Source organism: Dipodomys merriami, unplaced genomic scaffold (genome assembly GCF_024711535.1).
Source record: "Dipodomys merriami isolate MVZ:Mamm:240054 unplaced genomic scaffold, mDipMer1.0.p SCAF_435, whole genome shotgun sequence".
Classification (NCBI taxonomy): Eukaryota; Metazoa; Chordata; class Mammalia; order Rodentia; family Heteromyidae; genus Dipodomys; species Dipodomys merriami.
Genome location: NW_027205993.1, coordinates 337,796 through 357,730, shown reverse-complemented (window position 1 = coordinate 357,730; position 19,935 = coordinate 337,796). Strand labels below are relative to the sequence as shown.

The window sequence follows — 19,935 nt, the reverse complement described above, 5'->3', positions numbered from 1 at the left end:
AAATTCATTAGCTTAAGCTGATTATGGTGATATTTTATGAGTATGGCATATATGTATGTCAAGTGTTTCTGCACTGTGGGAGCCAGGTCTGGTGGCACATGCCTATAATTCCAGAAGTTGGAGATAGAGGATCTCAAGTTCCAGGCCAGCATAGGCAAAGTTAACAGGACCCTATCTCAAGAACAATAACAACAAAAATATAAAAGCAAAAGGTAAGTGTTGAGGGCATGGCTGTAGAGGTAGGATAATTACTTAGTATTTACAAGGTCCTAATTTCAATCTCCAGTAACCCCCACCTCAAAAAAAATGTATAACCTGTGTACAGGTTAATGTGTCAATTACACCTCAATAAAGGTTTTTTTTTTTTGTCGGTCGTGGGGCTTGAACTCTGGGCCTAGGCGCTGTCCCTCAGCTCTTCAGCTCAAGGCGAGCGCTCTACCACTTGAGCTACAGCGCCACTTCCGGTTTTCTGGTGGTTTATTGGAGATAGGAGTCTCACGGTCTTTCCTGCCCGGGCTGGCTTTGAACCGCGATCCTCAGATCTCAGCCTCCTGAGTGGCTAGGATTACAGGCGTGAGCCACCAGCGCCCGGCTTAAGGGTTTTTTTAAAATGAGCTAAAATGTAAATATGTACTAACTTTGATTTTTTTAATAGAATAATTATTTAAAATTTTTAACTTAAAGGTTTGAATTCAGGGCCTCAGGACTTGCTCAACTGGTACTCTACCACTTAAGTCATGTCTCTGGCTTTTTTGATGGCTATTTTGGAGATGGAGTCTTGCAGACTTTTTTTGCCTGAACTGGCTTCAAATCTTGATCCTCTAGGTCTCAGTCTCTTGAGTAGCTAGCATAACAGGCATGAACCACTGGAACCCAACTTTTTATTCTAGCTGGGGTCTCACCATGTATCAGCTTCCCAAGTACTAGAATTATATGGTACATCATCACATTGTTTATTCATTTGTTTTTGAGGTTGAATCTTGCTGTATATTCCAGTCTACTTTCCAGTATCTGGGGTCAAGTGATCCCTGAGTAGCTAGGATCACAGGAGTACTATTACACCCAGCTAAAACATTTTTAAAAGAAAGATAGCTAAAATGTAAACATAAGCATTTTCTTTTTGTTCTCCAATGATTCATCTCACTTCTAGCATCTCCCACTTTGAAGCCCTGGTTTAGAAAGCTCTACTTGACCCGCTTTGTACATACTGTAGCCTTCCAAATGTTGAGGGAAGAAAATTTACAACTCCTAGCAGAGAAACTCCTCACTGGTGGTAATTTCAATTAGACATCAATGTGACTCAAGAAACAGATAAACGTAAAGGCATGTATAAAATGGGATTGTGCAACAATTTTGTTCCTGGAAACAATCAAAAGAAGCTACTAATGAATCCTTGGTAGGTAGAAGTGGCTGGGGGCGTGGTGCAGGGTGGTGGTGGGGAAATGAAGGGTAGGAGGTGGGGGTCTGGAGGCAGGTTTTCACAGTTTGCAGCTTTCCTGCTATTTTGCACCTTACTACTTGAATTTGCTCAAGTGGGTATATGGAATACTTTAAAATGCAACAACAAGACCTACCTGGGTAATAAGAGAATTAACTATCTAATTTTTATTTTATTTTGTAAGAGGCAACTATGAATAGTATCTGGGAGGAAAGGGGAGGGGGGGAGAGGGAGAGAGGAGAGAAGGAGAGGGGAGGAGGAGAGAGGAGGGAAGAAGCAGAAAAGAAAATGTCTTGTTAAGATAAAAGGTTGTGCAAGGAAGCCCCAAAGCCCCAGTAACTCCCACAGGAATGAAGGGAGAAGTGGGGACCAGGGAAGAACAAAGTGTCCAAAGACCATGCTCAGGAAAATGCATTCTTCTCGCCCACTTTCAAAATATCCAAAGAATGTACTGGCCAGGGTCACTCTATTTTATTATACCCCTTACTCCTACACCAGTTCTATACAGGCTGGTGGAGAATACAATGAGTAGGTAAAAATGAACATTTTTCTCAGAAGCAAATGACAAAGAACTTTACACAGCTTGTCCCTTCTCTAAAGTGTTTTGATCTTAATCTAGCTGATTGGCACTGGGTTAATGGCCAGTACTACACTGACTAGTACAGCCAAAACATGTTTGTTAAAGAAACATGAGGTAATTTCTTTTAAGAAGTTAATTGCCCAAGAATATGTTTGCTTTCAAAACCAATTTTTACTACGTACATACAAAAACAACTATTAGAGCTAATAAATTAGTTCAGCAAGGCCACACACACACACACACACACACACACACACACACACACAGAGTCTTTTGTGTTTCTACACACTAACGATGAACAATTTGAAAAAGAATTTAAGAAAATAATTCCATTTATAGGAGTACCAAAAGCCAGACATATAACATATACCTGCAATCCCAGCACTTGGAAGGCTTGAAGCAAGAAGATTGAGTCTGAGGCCAGCCTGGGACATTCATTGATAACGTTTTTTTGTCGGTTGTGGGGCCTGAACTCTGGGCCTGGGCACTGACCCTCAGCTCTTCAGCTCAAGGCTAGCATTGTACTACTTGAGCCACTGCGCCACTTCAGGCTTTTTCTGCTTATGTTGCTGAGGAATCGAACCCAGGGCCTCATGTAAGGCAAGCACTCTACCACTGAGCCACCTTCCCAGCCCATTAGTGATAATTTGTGTTAAATAATATTATTATAGCACCAAAAAGAATTAAACATTTAGGAATAAGTTTAATAAAAGAAATATTAATAACCAGGTGCTGGTGGCTCATGCTTATAATCTCAGCTACTCAGGAGACTGAGATCTGAGGACTAAGGCTCAGAGCCAACTTGGACAAAGAAGTCCATAAGATTCTTATCTCCAATTAACCAGCAAAAATGCCAGAAATAGCATGGTAGAGTGCCTTGAGCTTATAAAGGCCAAGTAAAAGCACAAAGCCTTGAGTTCAAGCCCCAATACTGTTACACACAAAGAAAGTATTAACATATATAATGAAAATGGCAAACCTCTGTTGAAAGAAGAGATCCAAATATATGGAGATTTATCCCATGTTCATGGACTACAAGACTTATTATTAAGATGGCACTGTGGTTTGTACCTAGCACATGTCTCCCTGGGTCCATAATGGAAACTTAATAGTCCCTAGTGCCACCATGTAGACAGGGGACTGATTAAGTCACGAGGGCAAAGCTCACATGATGGACAGCTTTGCTCCTATGAGAATGAGTTATTCCAAAAGTAGGCTCTGGATAAGGAATGAATCCAGCCTCCCCCCCTTTTTTTTGTTGGTCTTGGGGCTTGAACTCTGGGCTTGGGCATTGTCTCTGAGCTCTTCAGCTCAAGGCAAGTGCTCTTATCACTTGAATCACAGTGCCACTTCCAGTTTTCTGATGGCTAATTGGAGATAAGAGTCTCATGGACATTCCGCCCAGGCTGGCTTTGAACCATCCTCAAATCTCAGCCTCTTGAGTAGCTAGGATTACAGGTGTGAGCCACTGGCACACAGCAAATTAAATGTTTTTAATAAAAAGAATTGTGTGTGTGTGTGTGTGTGTGTGTGTGTGTGTGTGTGTGTGTGTGTGTGTGTGTGTGTGTGTGTGTGTGTGTGTGTGTGTGTGTGTGTGTGTGTGTGTGCCAGTCCTGGGGCTTGAACACAAGTTCTATGCCCTGTCTCTTAGCTTTTTTTCACTCAAGGTTAGCTCTCTACCACTTGAGCCACAGATCTACTTGTGGCTTTTTGCTGGCTATATGGATGTAAGAATCTCATGAATTTTCGTGCTTCAACTGCGACCCTCAAATCTCAGCCTGCTGAAATAGCTAGAGCTTGAACTCAGAGTATGCGTGTTGCTGTTGGCGCTTTCTTTGCTCAATGCTGGCACCCTACCACTAGAACCAGGGCCCCACTTATAGCTTTTCTGATGCTTAAATGGAGATGAGAGTCTCAACTACTTTTTTGCCCAGCCGGCATGGAAATGTGATCCTTAGACCTCAGCCTCCAGATTAGCTAGGATTATAATAAGTATGAGCCACCAGTGCTGGGCTAGGCTAAAACTTTTTTTTTTTTTTTTTTTTTTGGTACTGAACTCAGAGTTTCTTGTACTTGCTTAGCTTTATTTTGCTCAAGATTGGTGTTCTAGGGCTGGGAAGGTGGCTCAGTGGTAGAGCCCTTGCCTTGCATGCCTGAGGCCCTGGGTTCGATTCCTCAGCACCACATAAGCAAACAGAAAAAAGCCAGAAGTGGCGCTGTGGCTCAAGTGGTAGAGTGCTAGCCTTGAGCTGAAGAGCTGAGGGACAGCGCCCAGGCCCAGAGTTCAGGCCTCATGACCGGACCCCCCCCCAAAAAAAAAAAAAAAAAAGATTGGTGTTCTATCACTTGAGCCACAACTCCACTGCTGACTCTTTGCTGGTTATTTAAAGGTAAGAGTTTCTTGGATTTGTGTAAACTAGCTTTGAATCTTGAATCTCAGATCTCAGCTCCTGAGTAGCAAAGATTAGAGGCATGAGTCACAAGTACACAGATAAATTGTATCTTAAAGGAAAACAAACAAAACAACAATTACATCCTAGTCTCACCAAACATTAATAGAGCTTCACCTTACCAGGCCAGACCCCTACTATTCCCTGAGATCTGACACAACTTTCAGTCTTATTTCCTACTCAATCTTTGTTTGTTTGCAACGCTGGGGATTGAACTCAGAGCCTCCTAGCTCTATCACTTGAGTCCCAGCCCCCAATCCCTTTGTTTCTTAGTTTGTTCCTCAAAGGGAGATTCATACTACCTCTTTGCTCAGCTTGGCCTAGGACAGTGATCCTTCTACCTCTACCTACTGAGTAGCTGGGACCATAGGCATATATTACCACACCCCATTTTTTGTTTACTTTTTCAGTTCTGGGAGTTGAATCCAGGGCTGTGTGAGTGCTGAACATGGATTAGCACTAAGCTGCTCCCCCCTCAACCTAGTCTATACCCCCTTTTATTATTTTTTTCTTTTCAGGGTGTGGAAACTAGGGATTGAAAACTGGCAAGTGTTGTAGCAAGCAGTGCCAGGCCCACAGACCTTTTAGGGAAGCTCTGTTCTCCCTTCTTCTTGCCTTTGTTATTGTTGTTTTAACTCAATTAGTTCCAAGTGCAGATTTCACATAAACATCCTTATTTGGCTGTGGCAGATTCTGCTGGCTGCCTCTGGGACAACCATGCGCCCTTTTCTGGGAAGGGAACCCTGGTTTTGTGTTGGTATCTGAACAGGGAGACAAGTCCCCGCTTCTTTACCTCCTCCCTCCTTCAGGAGAAGAATCACTATACTCCCCCTGCCTTTGCAGAGACTGGTCTAGTCAGAGCTTTGAGCCTCCGGCAACAGAAACAGTGCTATGTCATCAGGAAGTCGGTTTAGTACTGCTGGAGGCCACCTTACCAGAAGGCTAATAATAATAAGCCAGGGCTCCCGGGCACCTCACTTTTCCAGTCCTCTGCGAGGAAGGAAGGCCAGGATTGTCATCACCAAGTGTTTCCTTTTGTGCTGGAAAAGAAAACCCTCCAAGGTCCAGAATTTATTATTTCTTTATTCACTCCCAATAAATGAACACTATTGTTCTGAGTCCCTCATGTAATGAATTAAATAACCCAGATGTTTGAATTACAGACAAGGATGAAAAGCAGCTGTTATGGCAGCTATGCTCATAGTGATAAAGAAAAAAATGGAGCTGTCCCTTAGTATGGAAAAGGGTGGTTGGTTCCAGGATCCTCTGTAAAGGAGCAAGATCTGAGGACACACAAGTCCTCGTGGTATTTGTATATCATCTGTGCAACCTTCTCATGTTCTTTAAGTCATCTCTATATTACTTCTGATACCTAATACAATGCCAAGGTTATATAAATAGTTGTTATACTGTATTGTTTACAAAATCAGTCAAAAACGAAAACTTGAAATATCTGAAAGTAGGCTGGGAAACTGAGTTTCATTGCTTCTGATCTGGAGGAGGAAGAATTCAAGAGATTGGAAATCCTTCAGAGGTAGCGAGGGTGTTTAGAGGACACCAACATCAGAAAACATGGCAGGGCTGTGAAGGTGGCTCAGTGGTAGAGCGCTTGCCTTGCATGCATGAGGCCCTGGGTTCAATTCCTCAGCACCACAGAAAAAAACTGCAAGTGGTACTGTGGCTCAAGTGGTAGAGCTCTAGCTTTGAGCTGAAGAGCTGAGGGACAGCGCTCAGGCCCTGAGTCCAGGCCCCACGACTGACAAAAAAGAAAAGGAAATTAAGAAAGAGAGGAAGAAAGAGAGGAAGGAAGAAAATATGGCAAATATCCAGTGAAAGAGTATCCTGATAGCAATAATAAAGAAAAGTATGAAAAGCAATGACTCTTATGCCTCATTTTTTCCTTGCTGTCTTGAACTGTGTTGCCTCAGGAAAACAATAGTAATGCTTGGAGCTCTGGCAGCCATTCTACATGGCTGGGGGAAATAATGAAAAGAGCAGTCACAGAAGCCAGAGCCCTGTCACTGCAGATTTGTTATACACTCCATGGTACCACCTACCTCTGGGGCTTCTTGTTATATCAGATGATAAAGCATTCTTCATTGGAAATTTGCTACTTGTAGTCAAAATATATTCTAATTAAACATGTGTAGAAAATGGAAAATCTTGTGATGCCAAATTTGCATTTACCATACCAAAACGGGTAGATGGCCACTTTAGACAGGTAGGAGCTATGTCCGAGCCTGCTTCCTCCCTGCAGGCAATTGGGTTTGCAACCTTTGTCCTGCATATTTTCCAGAGATGTCTCAACTGTTCCCCTCCCAGCTTCCTGAAGGCCAGCCCTACTCAGCCACCTTTTTTTTTTTTTTTTTCCAGTACTGGGGTTTGAACTAGGGGCCTCATGCCTACCTTATTTACTTACTCAGCTGGTTCTTGATTACTTAAGTCATGCCTTTTAGCTTTTTGCTGGTTATTCTGGAGATAGAGTTTTGTGGACTTTCCTGTTGGGGCTGGCCTCAGACCAAAATCCTCTAGATCTCAGCCTCTGAGCAGTTAGGATCACAGGCATAAGCCACCAGCACCCTGTTCTTCCTTTCCATCTCTAATGGTAGCTACTCTTGTCATCCCTTCCCCTTGGGCACAGGCCTTCAGAGGATGGGACTGTGTCTCATTCATCCTAGTACCACCTGCTCCAGCCAACAGGGGCTTGGAGACAGGCAATACTCAATACATCTGTGCTGAACAAGTGAGTGAACACTCCCTGAACAATGGCAATGTTCCAGAATATTCCATTCTCCAAGCTTACTAGGAGCTTTACATTGGTTATGTGTGGTGCTTTTCAATGTAGGAAAAGAATTCCTTATCTGATGGTCCCTCCATCCCGTACACCTGAGAATTGTCTATCTGAGTTGCTCAGTCCCTCAGTTCCAGTCACTGCAGGAGCATTCCCATAATAGGGGACACTGATGCTGGTCCCATGCTCCAGGATCTTGACTCAGGGAATGGGCTAGCATAACATCAAGTGAGCTGAGACTATATAATCCCCTCTCCATGACAGTGAGGCATAAGGGAAGAACTGTCAGTTACCAAAAACTCCAGAGAAGGATGAGAGTTCACACATCTCCCTTGTTCTACATCTGTAATCGATCAGGTGACTCAAAAACACACAAACACATGCACACACATATATACACATATCTTGGATACAGATGAAAGGCAGGACAAAGTTCTGCTGTCCCCAAAGACATGCTAAGAGCACCTGGGCTGAAGGACAGCCCCAAGGAACACGGCTTGCTCTTGTGTCTGTCCAGGATCTAATTTGCCCTTAGAAATGCATCCTGAGCCTGGGTGAAGCTCAGCTATGGAGCATGTGCTCAGCATGCGCAAGGCTGCTGCACCCAGACCACTTACTCATTCCTAGGTGTGTAGGGCAGCAGCAGCAGCAGCAAGTGTACTGTCATGAATACTGTCTTCCCAAGGTGAAGCTCCCTATATCCCTCCCCCAGACCCTGGCAGCCACCATTCCATGATTAATGTATGAATTTCACTATTTGAGGGAGCTTATGCATGTGGAATCAGATTTGCTCTGACTTATTTCACTTAGCACAAAATTCACAGGGTTCATCCATGATGCAGCATGTGTCAGAAGCTCTTTCCTTTTGAGGGTTGAATCATATTCTGTCATGTGTGCATATTGTATTTTGTTTATCCATTCATCTGTCAATGAATTGATTTCTACCTTTGGTGAATAATGCTGTTATGAACGTAAGTGTGTTCAGGTCTCTGCTGCAGTTCTTTTGGAGATCTGGCTCTGATTTTTCCCAAATCAGTGAGGATATTGACCTCAGGCATGGAATTCTCTAGGCCAGGCTCTATTCCACTGAGAACAGGACAGAACCCAAGGGTGGACTCTTAGGTATTGTCCACTAGTTAGAGATGAGCTGACCAGGAGTCCTGTAGGGGGCTGTTTCATGGCCCCTGCTGACAGAGGGTGAATCAGGGGCAATGTGGCAAGAGGCCAAGAGCAGGGCGGGGGAGACACATACCACTGTACGGAGGAGAAGCACTGACAAGAAGGCTTCTGTTCTCCAAAGGGCAGGCATGCTGCATAGGCGGCCCCAGGGGCCCAAAAGGGCAATGTGGGCTTCAGGGGCAGAGGTTAGGAAAAGGAAGAGCATGTTGTAGGACTGTGCTGCTCAGAAGAGTTGGTGAGCGTGGCCCACAGGCCATCTAGAACTCTCTAATTTGATTGATGGCTCCCAATTCAGCCAGCCCCCGAGCAGAACACAATACAGGAAGGCAGAGGGCTGAAAGCTCATAGTTTGTGCCCACAATTATGGCCCTCAGAGCTACACTTGCATGCTTCTGCCCTAGGGTGGGAAGACCCTGTCTAGACAAAGGAAGGGTCCAGCTACCCATGAATCCCTCTCACCTCTGCTCTAAGCAACTTTTGAGTTGTCACATTATATTTTTTGATGTTGATCTGTTCATGCACTGAATAAGTTCAGCCACTAGGGAGAAATTAACTGCTCCTGTGGAACTCTGAGTTAAACACAACCACGTAAATGCCATGGTGAAGGTACAGACTCAAGGTTCACTCCAGACCAGACCAAAGTCAGGGATACTGATAATGTCCAATGGGCTAAGGACAGTTGTTGCTGGGGGTCAGCTTTGAGGCCCTTCCCCTTGGTGACTCCAACCCAAGGTACTACCTCATATGAGCTCTGAGGAGGACCCTGGAGGCAAGCTATCCCCTCACACTCCTTGCCAGCCTCATTCTGAACTCACCTTCCCAGACTGCTTCTAGACTGCTTGGGGATCCCAAGAGTCTGTGAGGTCAGCCTGAGTTGCCACGGTGACCTGGACCTGAGGCCAGATAGAGGTGCCAAGGAGCCTGTCAGCTCAGCTTTTTACTAACACTGGAGCCAGAGCCAAAGATGCATGGCCTGATGTCTCCACTCTGGGTGATGCCATGTCCTGCATACTAAGCTCTAGAGGGATTGAGAACCACGCTTGATATACAAGCTTAAGAGCTGGACTGCTCCACCCTGTACCTCAGGACCTACCTGACTGACAGAAGAGCCCATCCATACTGAGATCCCAAAGGAGACCAAAAGCTTTTGAAGAAGTTTCTGGAGGCCATGTTAGCAGCTAGAAAGAAAGAAAAAATATTAAATAAAGGTTCTTTCTATGGAATATATGCATGCATATATACAAATGAATACATTTATGTGTATGTATTTATACATATATATATAACATTTATATGTGTGTATATACACACACACACACACATATATATAGCTATTAATTAAAAATGAATTCAACCGGGGCTGGGGGTTTAGCCCAGCGGAAGGGCGCCCGCCCGGCGCACGCAAGGTCCTGGGTTCAGTCCTCAGCCCTGGGAAAAAAAAAAAAAAGACAAAAAAGCTAAAAATGAATTCAACCATGTGGTAGAAGGGTACTGTCATGATCATCGCTTTACAAAAGAGGAATGACAGGCAGCTCTGGGGTTGCACAGCAGGAAGCACTTGAGGATTCAAGCCTAGATAGTGAGCGTGACTTGAAGTCTGCTACCATTTCCTGTGGTCACAGCCATGCCCCTACCACCAGGCCAGGGGCCAGTATAGGGACGGGAAAGGGCTTTCAAGCACTGACCAGTCAGCTGGATAATCAGTGTTGACCCCATTCATGATCCTCCCATCATTTCCAGGAAAATGCCTTAATTTACAGTCATCTGAAACCACTGGGCTAGAAGGTCCTTGGTACCTGAGCAGATTCTTGGAAAACTAGAGGGGTGGTCACCAACCCACCTCAGTTACTTTTTTTTGGGGGGGGGGTCCGGTCGTGGGGCCTGAACTCTGGGCCTGGGCGCTGTCCCTCAGCTCTTCAGCTCAAGGCTAGCGCACTCTATCACTTGAGCCACAGTGCCACTTCTGGCTTTTTTCTTATGTGGTACTGAGGAATCAAATCCAGGGCCTCGAGCATGCAAGGCAAGTGCTCTACCACTGAGCCACCTTCCCAGCCCCCTCAGTTACTTTTTAAATGCTCCTTAAGGGTTGTACCCTGGAGGGGGTATAACATGGAGATGAATAGTGGGATAGCACTTACCCACAGTGCCAGCTGGGAATACTTGGACGAAGTCATGTCTCAGTAGCAGGGCTCCTACCCATTGTTGGTCATGCTAAGCATTACCCACCTACTCCTGAGAATGCTGGGTAGGGGGGCAGGGACACACCTGCTTTGGGGGACTAAGCATTGTTGTGTCCCTCTCTAAGTCTGCCTCCAATAACTGGCTGATGCTGGGTTCCAAGAGTCTGGACCCTTTGCCTCAACTAGGATAACTCTAAAGTCACTGGTTCTAGTATACTTCTCCCTCCAACAGTGACTCACTGCAACCCAGGCAGTCTCAGTCTGCAAAGAAATCTTTGCCTCAGAGTCCATAACTCTGCCTCTCTCCTCTATTCCTAACTTCTTGTCACTTTTTCAGAGTTTAATGTTTTAAAGTCTACCTCGTTTTGTCCAACATCCCTGGCAAGGCCCACCAGCAGGTGCACACAAAGCATCAGTGACCAGCATCGAGGCCAGAGCCTGTCCATCCAGACCCCCCAGCATGTCCACCAAAGCACCCGGCGAACAGAGTCCCAGGAGAAGGAGGAGGCACAGGACCCAGTCACCATGAGGATCTCCTTTCCAGTGGCACAGCCAAGTTATCAGGGTTAGTGAGACCTCACTGTCCCAGCCCATAGCACCCAGAATAGACCTCAGGTATATATGCAGCTCCAGCAGCCCTGTGGCCTGTATACTTAGCTGCCTTTCATTGGAGCAGTCCACTTGGCCCATTTTAAGTTAAGTACATTCTCCTTTTTTGGGGATTCAGGTTTAGGAATGACACCCTGGCCTAAGAAGGAGACAGAAGTGGAGAACTGTCCAAGAATCCTGGTCCTTCTGCCTTCCTGGCTCCAACTCCTTCCAAGGCCTGGCTGCATCCTTGCCTTGAGCTCCTATGAGCTACCCTGTGGCTTTGTGAGACCCCTCTCCCTGACTGGTGACTTCGAGAAGGCCCTTGGATTTCTGCTTCTCACTGGAGTGCACCTCCCAGAAAGCTTCCAAAATCAAGTGTGTCCCTCACTACTCTGGCTTCAGTAGAGGACTGAAGGAGCTTGTTTTTCCTTCCTGTAGTATAACCTGGAACCTCTGTGTTGACATCATTTCTTGAGGACCATGCCCAGGCCCTACCAAAGCCAGAGCTATAGGGGGACCCTCAGGACAAGGCAGCTTACAGAACTTATCATTTAACCTCCACATTGGATAACTGGCTCCAGCATACAGAGATGATACTGATTTGCTCAAAGCAACAGTAATAAGTGGCAGGACCAGAGCTAGCGTCTGGTTTGTCCAGCTTCAGGGCTAGGTCCCCAGCTCTTTTCCCCTGTGGGGATCTTTCCTCCCAGTCTGAAGGATGAAGGAAAAGAGACAAGGAGGACTCACCCATACCACTTAGGGTTGGGGTTTTGGAACCTTGTGGAGACAAGAGCCACCAGCAGGGCGGGTACTCCATGCCATGTCAGGGTCACACAAGGACCCTCTGTGGGCGATGTCTTAGAGGAGCTCTTTGTGCCTCCCAATGCCTGATTGTGTGTTTTGCCGTACACTGAGCAAGGAGCAGAGAGAAGCTGCCCTGACTAGGGTGGAGAATAAAGGCCCCAGTGTTCCCTGCTCCTTATCCACTGTCCTACCAACCCCAACCCTAGGCCTGGGTGGGGGGCAAGGGCAATAGGCACACACATGGGTCCCAAAAGCCTAGCGTCTTTCTCTGGGCCAGGGCAGAATGTTGTGGATGAGCCCAGAGGGAAGCAGAGAGTTTTGGAGGGCTCTTTCTGGAAGATGGCCAGACAGCAGAGGCTGAGGAGTTCTTTGAATAATCCACCCCACATGGTAGCTCTGATTTACATCTGGGCTCCAGGCCCCAACTGGCAGCACTGGGACCAGCTGGAACTTGTGACCTGCCCATCCCCAGACAGGGACAGCCCTGGGTGAAGGCCAAGGCTACGCTGGCATGCTGGGCCATGCATTCAGACCTAGCATTGGCTCCTGGGCTGTCTGCTTAGCTTCTCACAGTCTCTCTCAGCGCAAAGGTTTCCAGCCCTGGGAGAATGTGTGTTTCCCCCAAGGCAAAATGTTACAGCAGCAGCCAGGAAGGAGGAAATTGGGGCAAAAGCAGCAGCTGCTCTAGGCTTTTCCAGCCCACCTACAACCACAGAGAAGGAAGCAAACACTCATATCCTACAGCACTCTCAACTCTGAATTGATGAGTTCCCAGTTGGCTACTACCAGCTGTGTCACAGAGACCACTGCGTCTCAGGGAGACATAGAGACCAAACAGGCAGGACTGTGTCTTCCTGACTTTGATGTTCCTAACATTAGAGTAAACATTGATGGTCATCAGCCTTCTTCCCCTCCTCTGGGCCTGAGTCAAGCCTCTCAGCTTGCTGACTTGCCTGGACTATTAGGCTGCACGGCTCCCGCCACCTAGTGGTTCTCACCTGGAACAGCCACTGGAGCAGAGGCACTGAGCAGTCAGAGGCGTGCAGGTAGAGGTTGTGCAGGAGGCCATTGTGAAGGAAGCAGAGCTGCTGGTCTGGCGGGGAGCTGTGGGACGGAGAGGCCAGGTTAGGGCAGGGTCTATACTAGAAGCACTTCAGCCTTGTGCAGTGGGACTCGGTACAACTGTCTCAGTGATACCTCAGGAGACTGTCCCATTTCAGCATTATTAGGATGCTGTGAAATAGATGAGAACAAGATGGGCATATGTAGTTTTAGAATCCTCAACATGAACTACCATCAGAAGGAAAAATACCTCAAGACATCATCAGAATTGTCTGCTTTTCCTAGTGCTTTCTGTGAACATACCTCAGGGTGTTTTGTATTTTTTGTTTTCTGTTTTTTTGTTTTCGGTACCAGTCCTGGACTTGAACTTTGGGCTGTCCCTGAGCTTTTGTGCTCTACCACTAGAGCCACAGTTCCACTTCTAGCTTTTTGGTTGTTAAATGATGATAAGGGTCTCAAAGACTTTCCTGCCTGGGCTGGCTTTGAATTGTGATCCTCAGATCAGCAGCCTCCAGAGTGGCTAGGATTACAGGAAAGAGCCACCAGTGCCCAGATCCTCATGATAGCTTTTTTGTTGTTGTTGTTGTTGGTCATGGGGCTTGAACTCTGGGCCTAAACTAAACACTGCTCCTCAGCTCTTCAGCTCAAGGCTAGTGCTTTACCACTTGATCCACTACGCCACTTCCGTTTTTCTGAGTGATTTGTTGGAATTAAGAGTCTCATGGACTTTCCTGCCTGGGCTGGCTTTTGAACCACGATCCTTAGATCTCAGCCTCCTGAGTAGCTAGGATTACAGGTGTGAGCCACCAGCGCCTGGCTCCTTGTGATGTTTCAAATACATGACTGAGCACATTGTTGCTCTTATCATTTGACAAAGGGAGAAACTAAGGCATCTAGCAGGATCCTGGCCATGTAAAGGGAGATTCCTGGAACCAGGCATCCCAGTTTGGGGCTCTGGGCTACAAGGGGTGGACAGGATTACCACAGGTGCCAGCATCTTGGGTTATGGTTACACAGTGTTTCCGCTCTAACTTGTGTTTTTCTGACACAAAGGGGACACCTGAGAGGATGGAAAATAACAGAAAGGGGCCCAGAGATTCTGGGAAGGAAATACCAATCAACGTTCCATGCAGAAACCACATGAGAGTACCTGTAGTGAGGAGGGATGGTGATCAGGCTGGCCATGTGGCTATAATCATAACCTTCATGTGTGTGTGGGGGGGCGGCGAGGAGATAGATCTCATCAGGCTCCACCCCCTAATGGGAGCTCTCAGAAGCAGACAGCTGGTATGAGAGACCACCTCTTTGACCTATATAAGCCCAGGTCTGCATAAAACAAGGAGTTCTGGCCAAGCAATGGTGGCTTAGGGACATGCTCAGGGACAACACTCAAGCCCTTAGTTCAAGCTCCAGGACTGGAATAAGCAAAAGCAAAAGCAAAAGCAAAAACAAAAACAAGGAGTTCTGTAGTCTGTACAGATGGAGAGCCCCCTCATGGAAGGTAGTTTGGAGGTTAGTTTAGACAACTTCAGAGAGACCAGGTTTGGGATGGATCTCCTACTCTCTGTGCATTTTGTTCCTTTTGTCTAGGGATGGTCCTGAAGAAGGCCAATGTGGGTTCCAGGAAATTAAAAAGTGATACTGTATTTGTTCTTTGTTTTAGTGGCCAAACTCATGCAAAGAACACACAGATAACACTTAATGACTCCAGAAAGAAAAATCTTTGGCCACTTCACTCTCCTCTTCCTTCTTTTGAAAAACGGACATTATACTTTAATCTGCCAGGAACAAAATGCTCTAAAACCAAGATTCTCCTCTGAGCCAAACTGCTGTCTTTTTGAGTATGTACAGGCAATTTACAAATTATGTATCTTTTTCTAAGTCATTTAAATTCAGAGGAGAAAGAGGCTTTGTTCCTAAGGTGGTGAAGTTTATGGCTCTGACACAGATCTTCTTGTGTGCAACAGACACGTGTATACACAGGGCTGCTGCCATACCCGTTCTAACCCGCATGTCTGCTCATATTTATGTGCTCATGGATTGAACCCAAGATACACAGTACAGGTGCATACACTGGAGATGATACCCCAACAAACACCAGTGTGGGAGGCACTTGCACCTCAGGACTCTGCCTGAGGCCATGTGTTGAGGAGGCAGGCACCTCAGGGACTCAGAAGGGGCTCTAGTTCTGGCACTCTTCCTGAAGGGAGGAGGAGGGACTGCCAGTTTCTCAGTGGGGGAATCGACTATACAAGCCCCTGCTGGCTCACAACAACACATATCCAACTGTGGCTCATAAGGAGAAATCCCTACAGTTGCAATGTCTTCCTTTCGCTATCCTGGCCTTGCAGTGCAGTTTCTGCCAGAGGAATGACAGACCTACCTTTGAGTTCATTGATGTTGATTTAATTTGTAAGATGAGGAACAAGAAAGCTGAGAGGGCATCTTCCTGCTTTGCTTTGGAGTAGATGACTTTCAAGGAATTATGGATCGAGAGCTAAGTGAGATGCACAGATGAGCTGTAAGATGGTACATGAGCCAAGTGTGTGCACTCACTGTATGAGGCATGCTGCTGCTCATGGCCCAGGTAACCTGAAGCCTGGCTATGTACAGACACTGCCCTGCCTTTGGGTAGGAAGAAGAGGCTTCACATCAGCAGCCCAGCACCCAAGCAGGAAAGTATGGAGGAAAAGGAAAGATGATAGGAGGTGTGCATGGTGAAAGCACAAAATTGGTAGAATTGGGGCTGGGAAGGTGGCTCTATGGTAGAGTGCTTGCCTTGTATGCATGAGGCCCTGGGTTCGATTCCTCAGCTCCACATCAGTAGAAAAAGCCAGAAATGGTGCTGTGGCTCGAGTGGTAGAGTACTAGCCTTGAGCTGAAGAGCTGAGGGACAGTGCCCAGGCCCAGAGTTCAGGCCCCACAACTAACTAGATAGATAGATAGATAGATAGATAGATAGATAGATAGATAGATAGATAGATAGATAGATAGAATTAGCCGTTGTCAAATTTAAGAACTCTTGTGTTACATTTCCACATCAAGAACAATGGTGTGGGGTCAAGGGGTAACTTTGCCAATGCTGAGGACAAAAGTTATCCTGAGAATGTCAGACGATTCTTATGGAGAAGGGAAGGGTCAGCAGATGCCATACAGGCCAGCTGCTGGCTCCAGAGTCCCCTCCCTGGAAAGTTCCCAAGGAGGCCCTTAGTTGTTACTGGGCACAGCCACAGTCCCAGCACTGCTAATCCCCAGCCATGAGAGCCGTGACAGAGGGCAAATGACTGCTTTCACCCTCACCACTGGGACGCAAGGAAGGATAGGGAGGAAATCTATGAAACAAGTAGACACTAGGTGGAACTGGCCTGGGTCAGTGTGTAGGGCTTCTGGAACAGAGCACCATCCTTGGAATTTCTGGTCCTAATAATGTCTAAGGGTAAATTCTTTAAGCTTCTACCTCTTTGTCCATTTTGTGGGCAGCCGTCCCAGCAGCAAAGTCTCTAAATGCCTTGCGAATCCCAAGTGACAGCAGAAGGATAAACACCAAGGACAGTTATTTATATAGCATTGGCTTCTGGGTCCTGGCCAAGTTCTCAAATGAAAGTTTCAATAAAATGCCTGAACTGAACAGAACGAATAATGGTTGAAGCTTCTGCCAATGCTATCCAGCCAAAAGCCCAGGAATCCCAGCAATTGCCCAGCTTGTCACTTTCTCTTTATCTGGGGGCACCTCTACAGCCAGCTGAACAGGTAGGCCTTGCCCACATCCCAAACTGGTGGGCTTCTTTCATGTGGCTTCAACTCTGGCATCTTCCTCCTAGAGAGGTACACACAGCATAACAAGAGCTGGATCTGCAGAGCCTCAGTGAGATGCAGGACACAAGCACCATTTAGGCTGATGAAGCTCAGGATCACCCACCTCCTACTTCTTTCTTCCAGCTTAAGTATGTGCAGAGAAATGTTCCAAGGGACGTGTGTAGACCCTGATACCTCAGTGGTCACCTACAAGGTCCTATAAACAAAGTGATGCATTCCTTCTCTTGGAGCCTGCTTCTGCCTGAGCTGCATGAGGGCTCCAGTCCTTACTGACTCACTTCCAATCCTGCTCACTCTGGAGAATCAGATTTCCTTCTGAACTGCTGTCAAGGGAGGAGAAAAAAAGTTTAGCCCCTGGAATTTTCTAGAACCAGCCTCTGTCATTAAGGCATATAACTTTGAGCCTAGAAAAATAACCTGAGGTTACACAGGCAGCCTAGTGATGTACTACAGAGGGTTATCTAGTCCAGCTCCAATTGCATAGCCAGAACCTAAGAGGAACCTTCCTGTGTATGATCCTATGAACCTATGTAAGGCCAAGGGAGAAGGCCCCTTGAACTCCATCTATACTCACTTGGCTGTTGGAGATAGACAGCTTGCTTGATCTGTGCTGACATTTCCCACTTCATTCAGAGGAAAGAAGGGTAAGAAGTGAATCCCAAGAGGTGATTAAAAAAATACAAACCCAGTATCCACATTCTCTTCCTCTAATGATGATAATGATATATGGTCACTGTGGAAAGTTTGCAAAATGCAAAGGAGTGTAACCAGGGAGATAGAAATGACTTGTAAGTACATATAGCATTGACTTTTTTTTTTTTTTTTTTTTTGGTGGTGCTGTCCTTGAGCTCTTCAGCTCAAAGCTAGTGCTCTAAAATTTGAGCCACAGCACTACTTCCAAGCATTTACTTTTTGTATGGCAAGACCCAGTGTCTTCTTCCAAGGCTCTGTTCTTGGCCAAATACAGCAGGAATAGCTAGATTGACCCCACACTTGTGTCTAGACTTGAAGTCTTTGACATAAACAGGAAATAGAAGATGACTCAACGGTAAATGATAACTTCCCAGAGGTGGCCTTTACCCACTGCCCAGCTGGAACCTCCTGACATGTCTCAGTGCTGTTACAGAGTGGCCATTCCTCTAGGAAGCTGTGTACAGATTCCCCAAGCCTCAAGAGTTGACTAGCAACACCATGTCTACTGTGCTCATTAGCATATCTGAGGGAGGAGGGAGTGAATTCCTCCCCCAGGGAAGCTAGGCAGCCACCTGGCCCTGTTTGGCAGAGCTGCTCTGATCCCAGGTCATGGCTCCATGAGCAATTTCATCTATCAAATACTTCCTGCCGGTTAGCCAGTGCATGGCAGAAAACCTGCTGCTGGCACCAACCCTAAGGCTGAGGCAGCACAGGAACATGCCCTTCTTTTCTCCTTAGTGCCCTGATTCCTACCCAGCCCATTCTTTGTTCCTTCCCTTTCTCAGTTTTACTTTTTTCTTCCTTCCTGCTTTTATTTTATTTTCATCAAGTTCTTATTAAATTTCCTTTCAATATAGTAAGGTGAACCTTTGCCACTGTTTATATATTCACACTCGATAATTTTTCACTGAAGCTTGGGACATTCTCTAGACCTTCAGACAAGTATTTATGTATTGTTTATCACAGAGAAGATTTGGAAGTAACATGCATGCCCAAAAAAGCCTAGGAAAATGGAAGAAAAATTTTTATGTTCAGGCATCAGGGCAATGCAGTATTGTTTCACTGATAGTTGTCTAATTGCAATGCTTGGATCTTGTTCAGATCCCAGTGGGAAGGACCCACAAAACACATTTATAAGACATTTAACAAATCTGACAATGACTGAAATGAATAACAAACGACTATTTTTAGCTGTAATAATAGTATTGAACTAATCTAAAACTAGAGTGCTCCGTTTTAGAGACAGATTTAACATTTAATAATTATTAAGCAAAATATTTATAGATTAAATTATGTGTGTCTACTTTTAAGTAATCCTGGGAGGATGATATTGCTCAACAGCAGTGAAGAGAAATAAGACTGGCTTTGAGGGGCTGGGAAGGTGGCTCAGTGGTAGAGCGCTTGCCTTGCATGCCTGAGGCCCTGGAATCGATTCCTCAGCACCACATAAGCAAAAAGAAAAAAGCCAGAAGTGGTGCTGTGGCTCATATAGTAGAGCACTAGCCTTGAGCTGAATGGCTGAGGGACAGCGCCCAGGCCCAGAGTTCAGGCCTCACAACCGGACCCTCCCCCCCCCCCCCCCCACATACACAAGACTGGCTTTGAGTTGATTCCTGCTAAAATTGAGAGATAGATAATAGAGGTAGGTTATAGTGTTCACTTGCTTTTTACACATGCTGGCAACTTTCCATAATATAATAAAGGAAACATTAAAATGTTAAGGGTAATGGGTACCAGGTATCAGTGGCTCACACCTGTAATCTTACTTACTCAAGAGGCTGGGATCTGAGAGTCATGGTTCAAAGCTAGGAAAGTCTATGAGATTCTTATCTCCAATTAAACACCAAAAAGCCAGAAGTAGAGCTGTGGCTCAATTGGTAAGAGCCTGCCTTGAGCAAAAAAAGCTCAGGGATAGTACCTAGGCCCTAAGTTCAAGCCCTAGAACCACACACACAAAAAAAAGTAGAGAAGAGGAAAACAAAAACTAATATTATAGTGTGCATATAGTTTGAGTTTGTCCTTCAAGAGCTTGTGTCTCCAGTATGAAAAATGTTGGGAGAGTAATGCAAAGTGTAACTCAATTAATTTAATGAAAATTGTAATAAATTTAATATATAATAAAATAATATAGCAATAAATTTAATTAATGTACTTTTGTGTTAAGAGTAATGTTAAAAGATGGGCCTTGTCGGGCGCTGGTGGCTCACGCCTGTAATCCTAGCTACTCAGGAGGCTGAGATCTGAGGATCGCGGTTCAAAGCCAGCCCGGGCAGGAGAGACTGTGAGACTCCTATCTCCAATAAACCACCAGAAAACCGGAAGTGGCGCTGTAGCTCAAGTGGTAGAGCGCT

At 45.8% G+C, this 19,935-nt stretch overlaps 1 protein-coding gene across 9 annotated transcripts in view; it reads right to left on the bottom strand.

The window, feature by feature from the left end:
• The window catches only part of LOC138807814 (protein FAM178B-like), a 112,313-nt gene that overhangs the window by 59,374 nt on the left and 33,004 nt on the right, over positions 1-19,935 (bottom strand). For all 9 annotated transcript variants that reach the window (XM_069993586.1, XM_069993589.1, XM_069993585.1 and 6 more), the window contains 2 exons: positions 13,012-13,117; positions 9,532-9,616 (listed from right to left, as the gene is read on the bottom strand). In XM_069993586.1, coding sequence (XP_069849687.1) covers positions 9,532-9,616; positions 13,012-13,117 — 191 coding nt within the window. The remainder of the gene's footprint in view (positions 1-9,531; positions 9,617-13,011; positions 13,118-19,935) is intronic.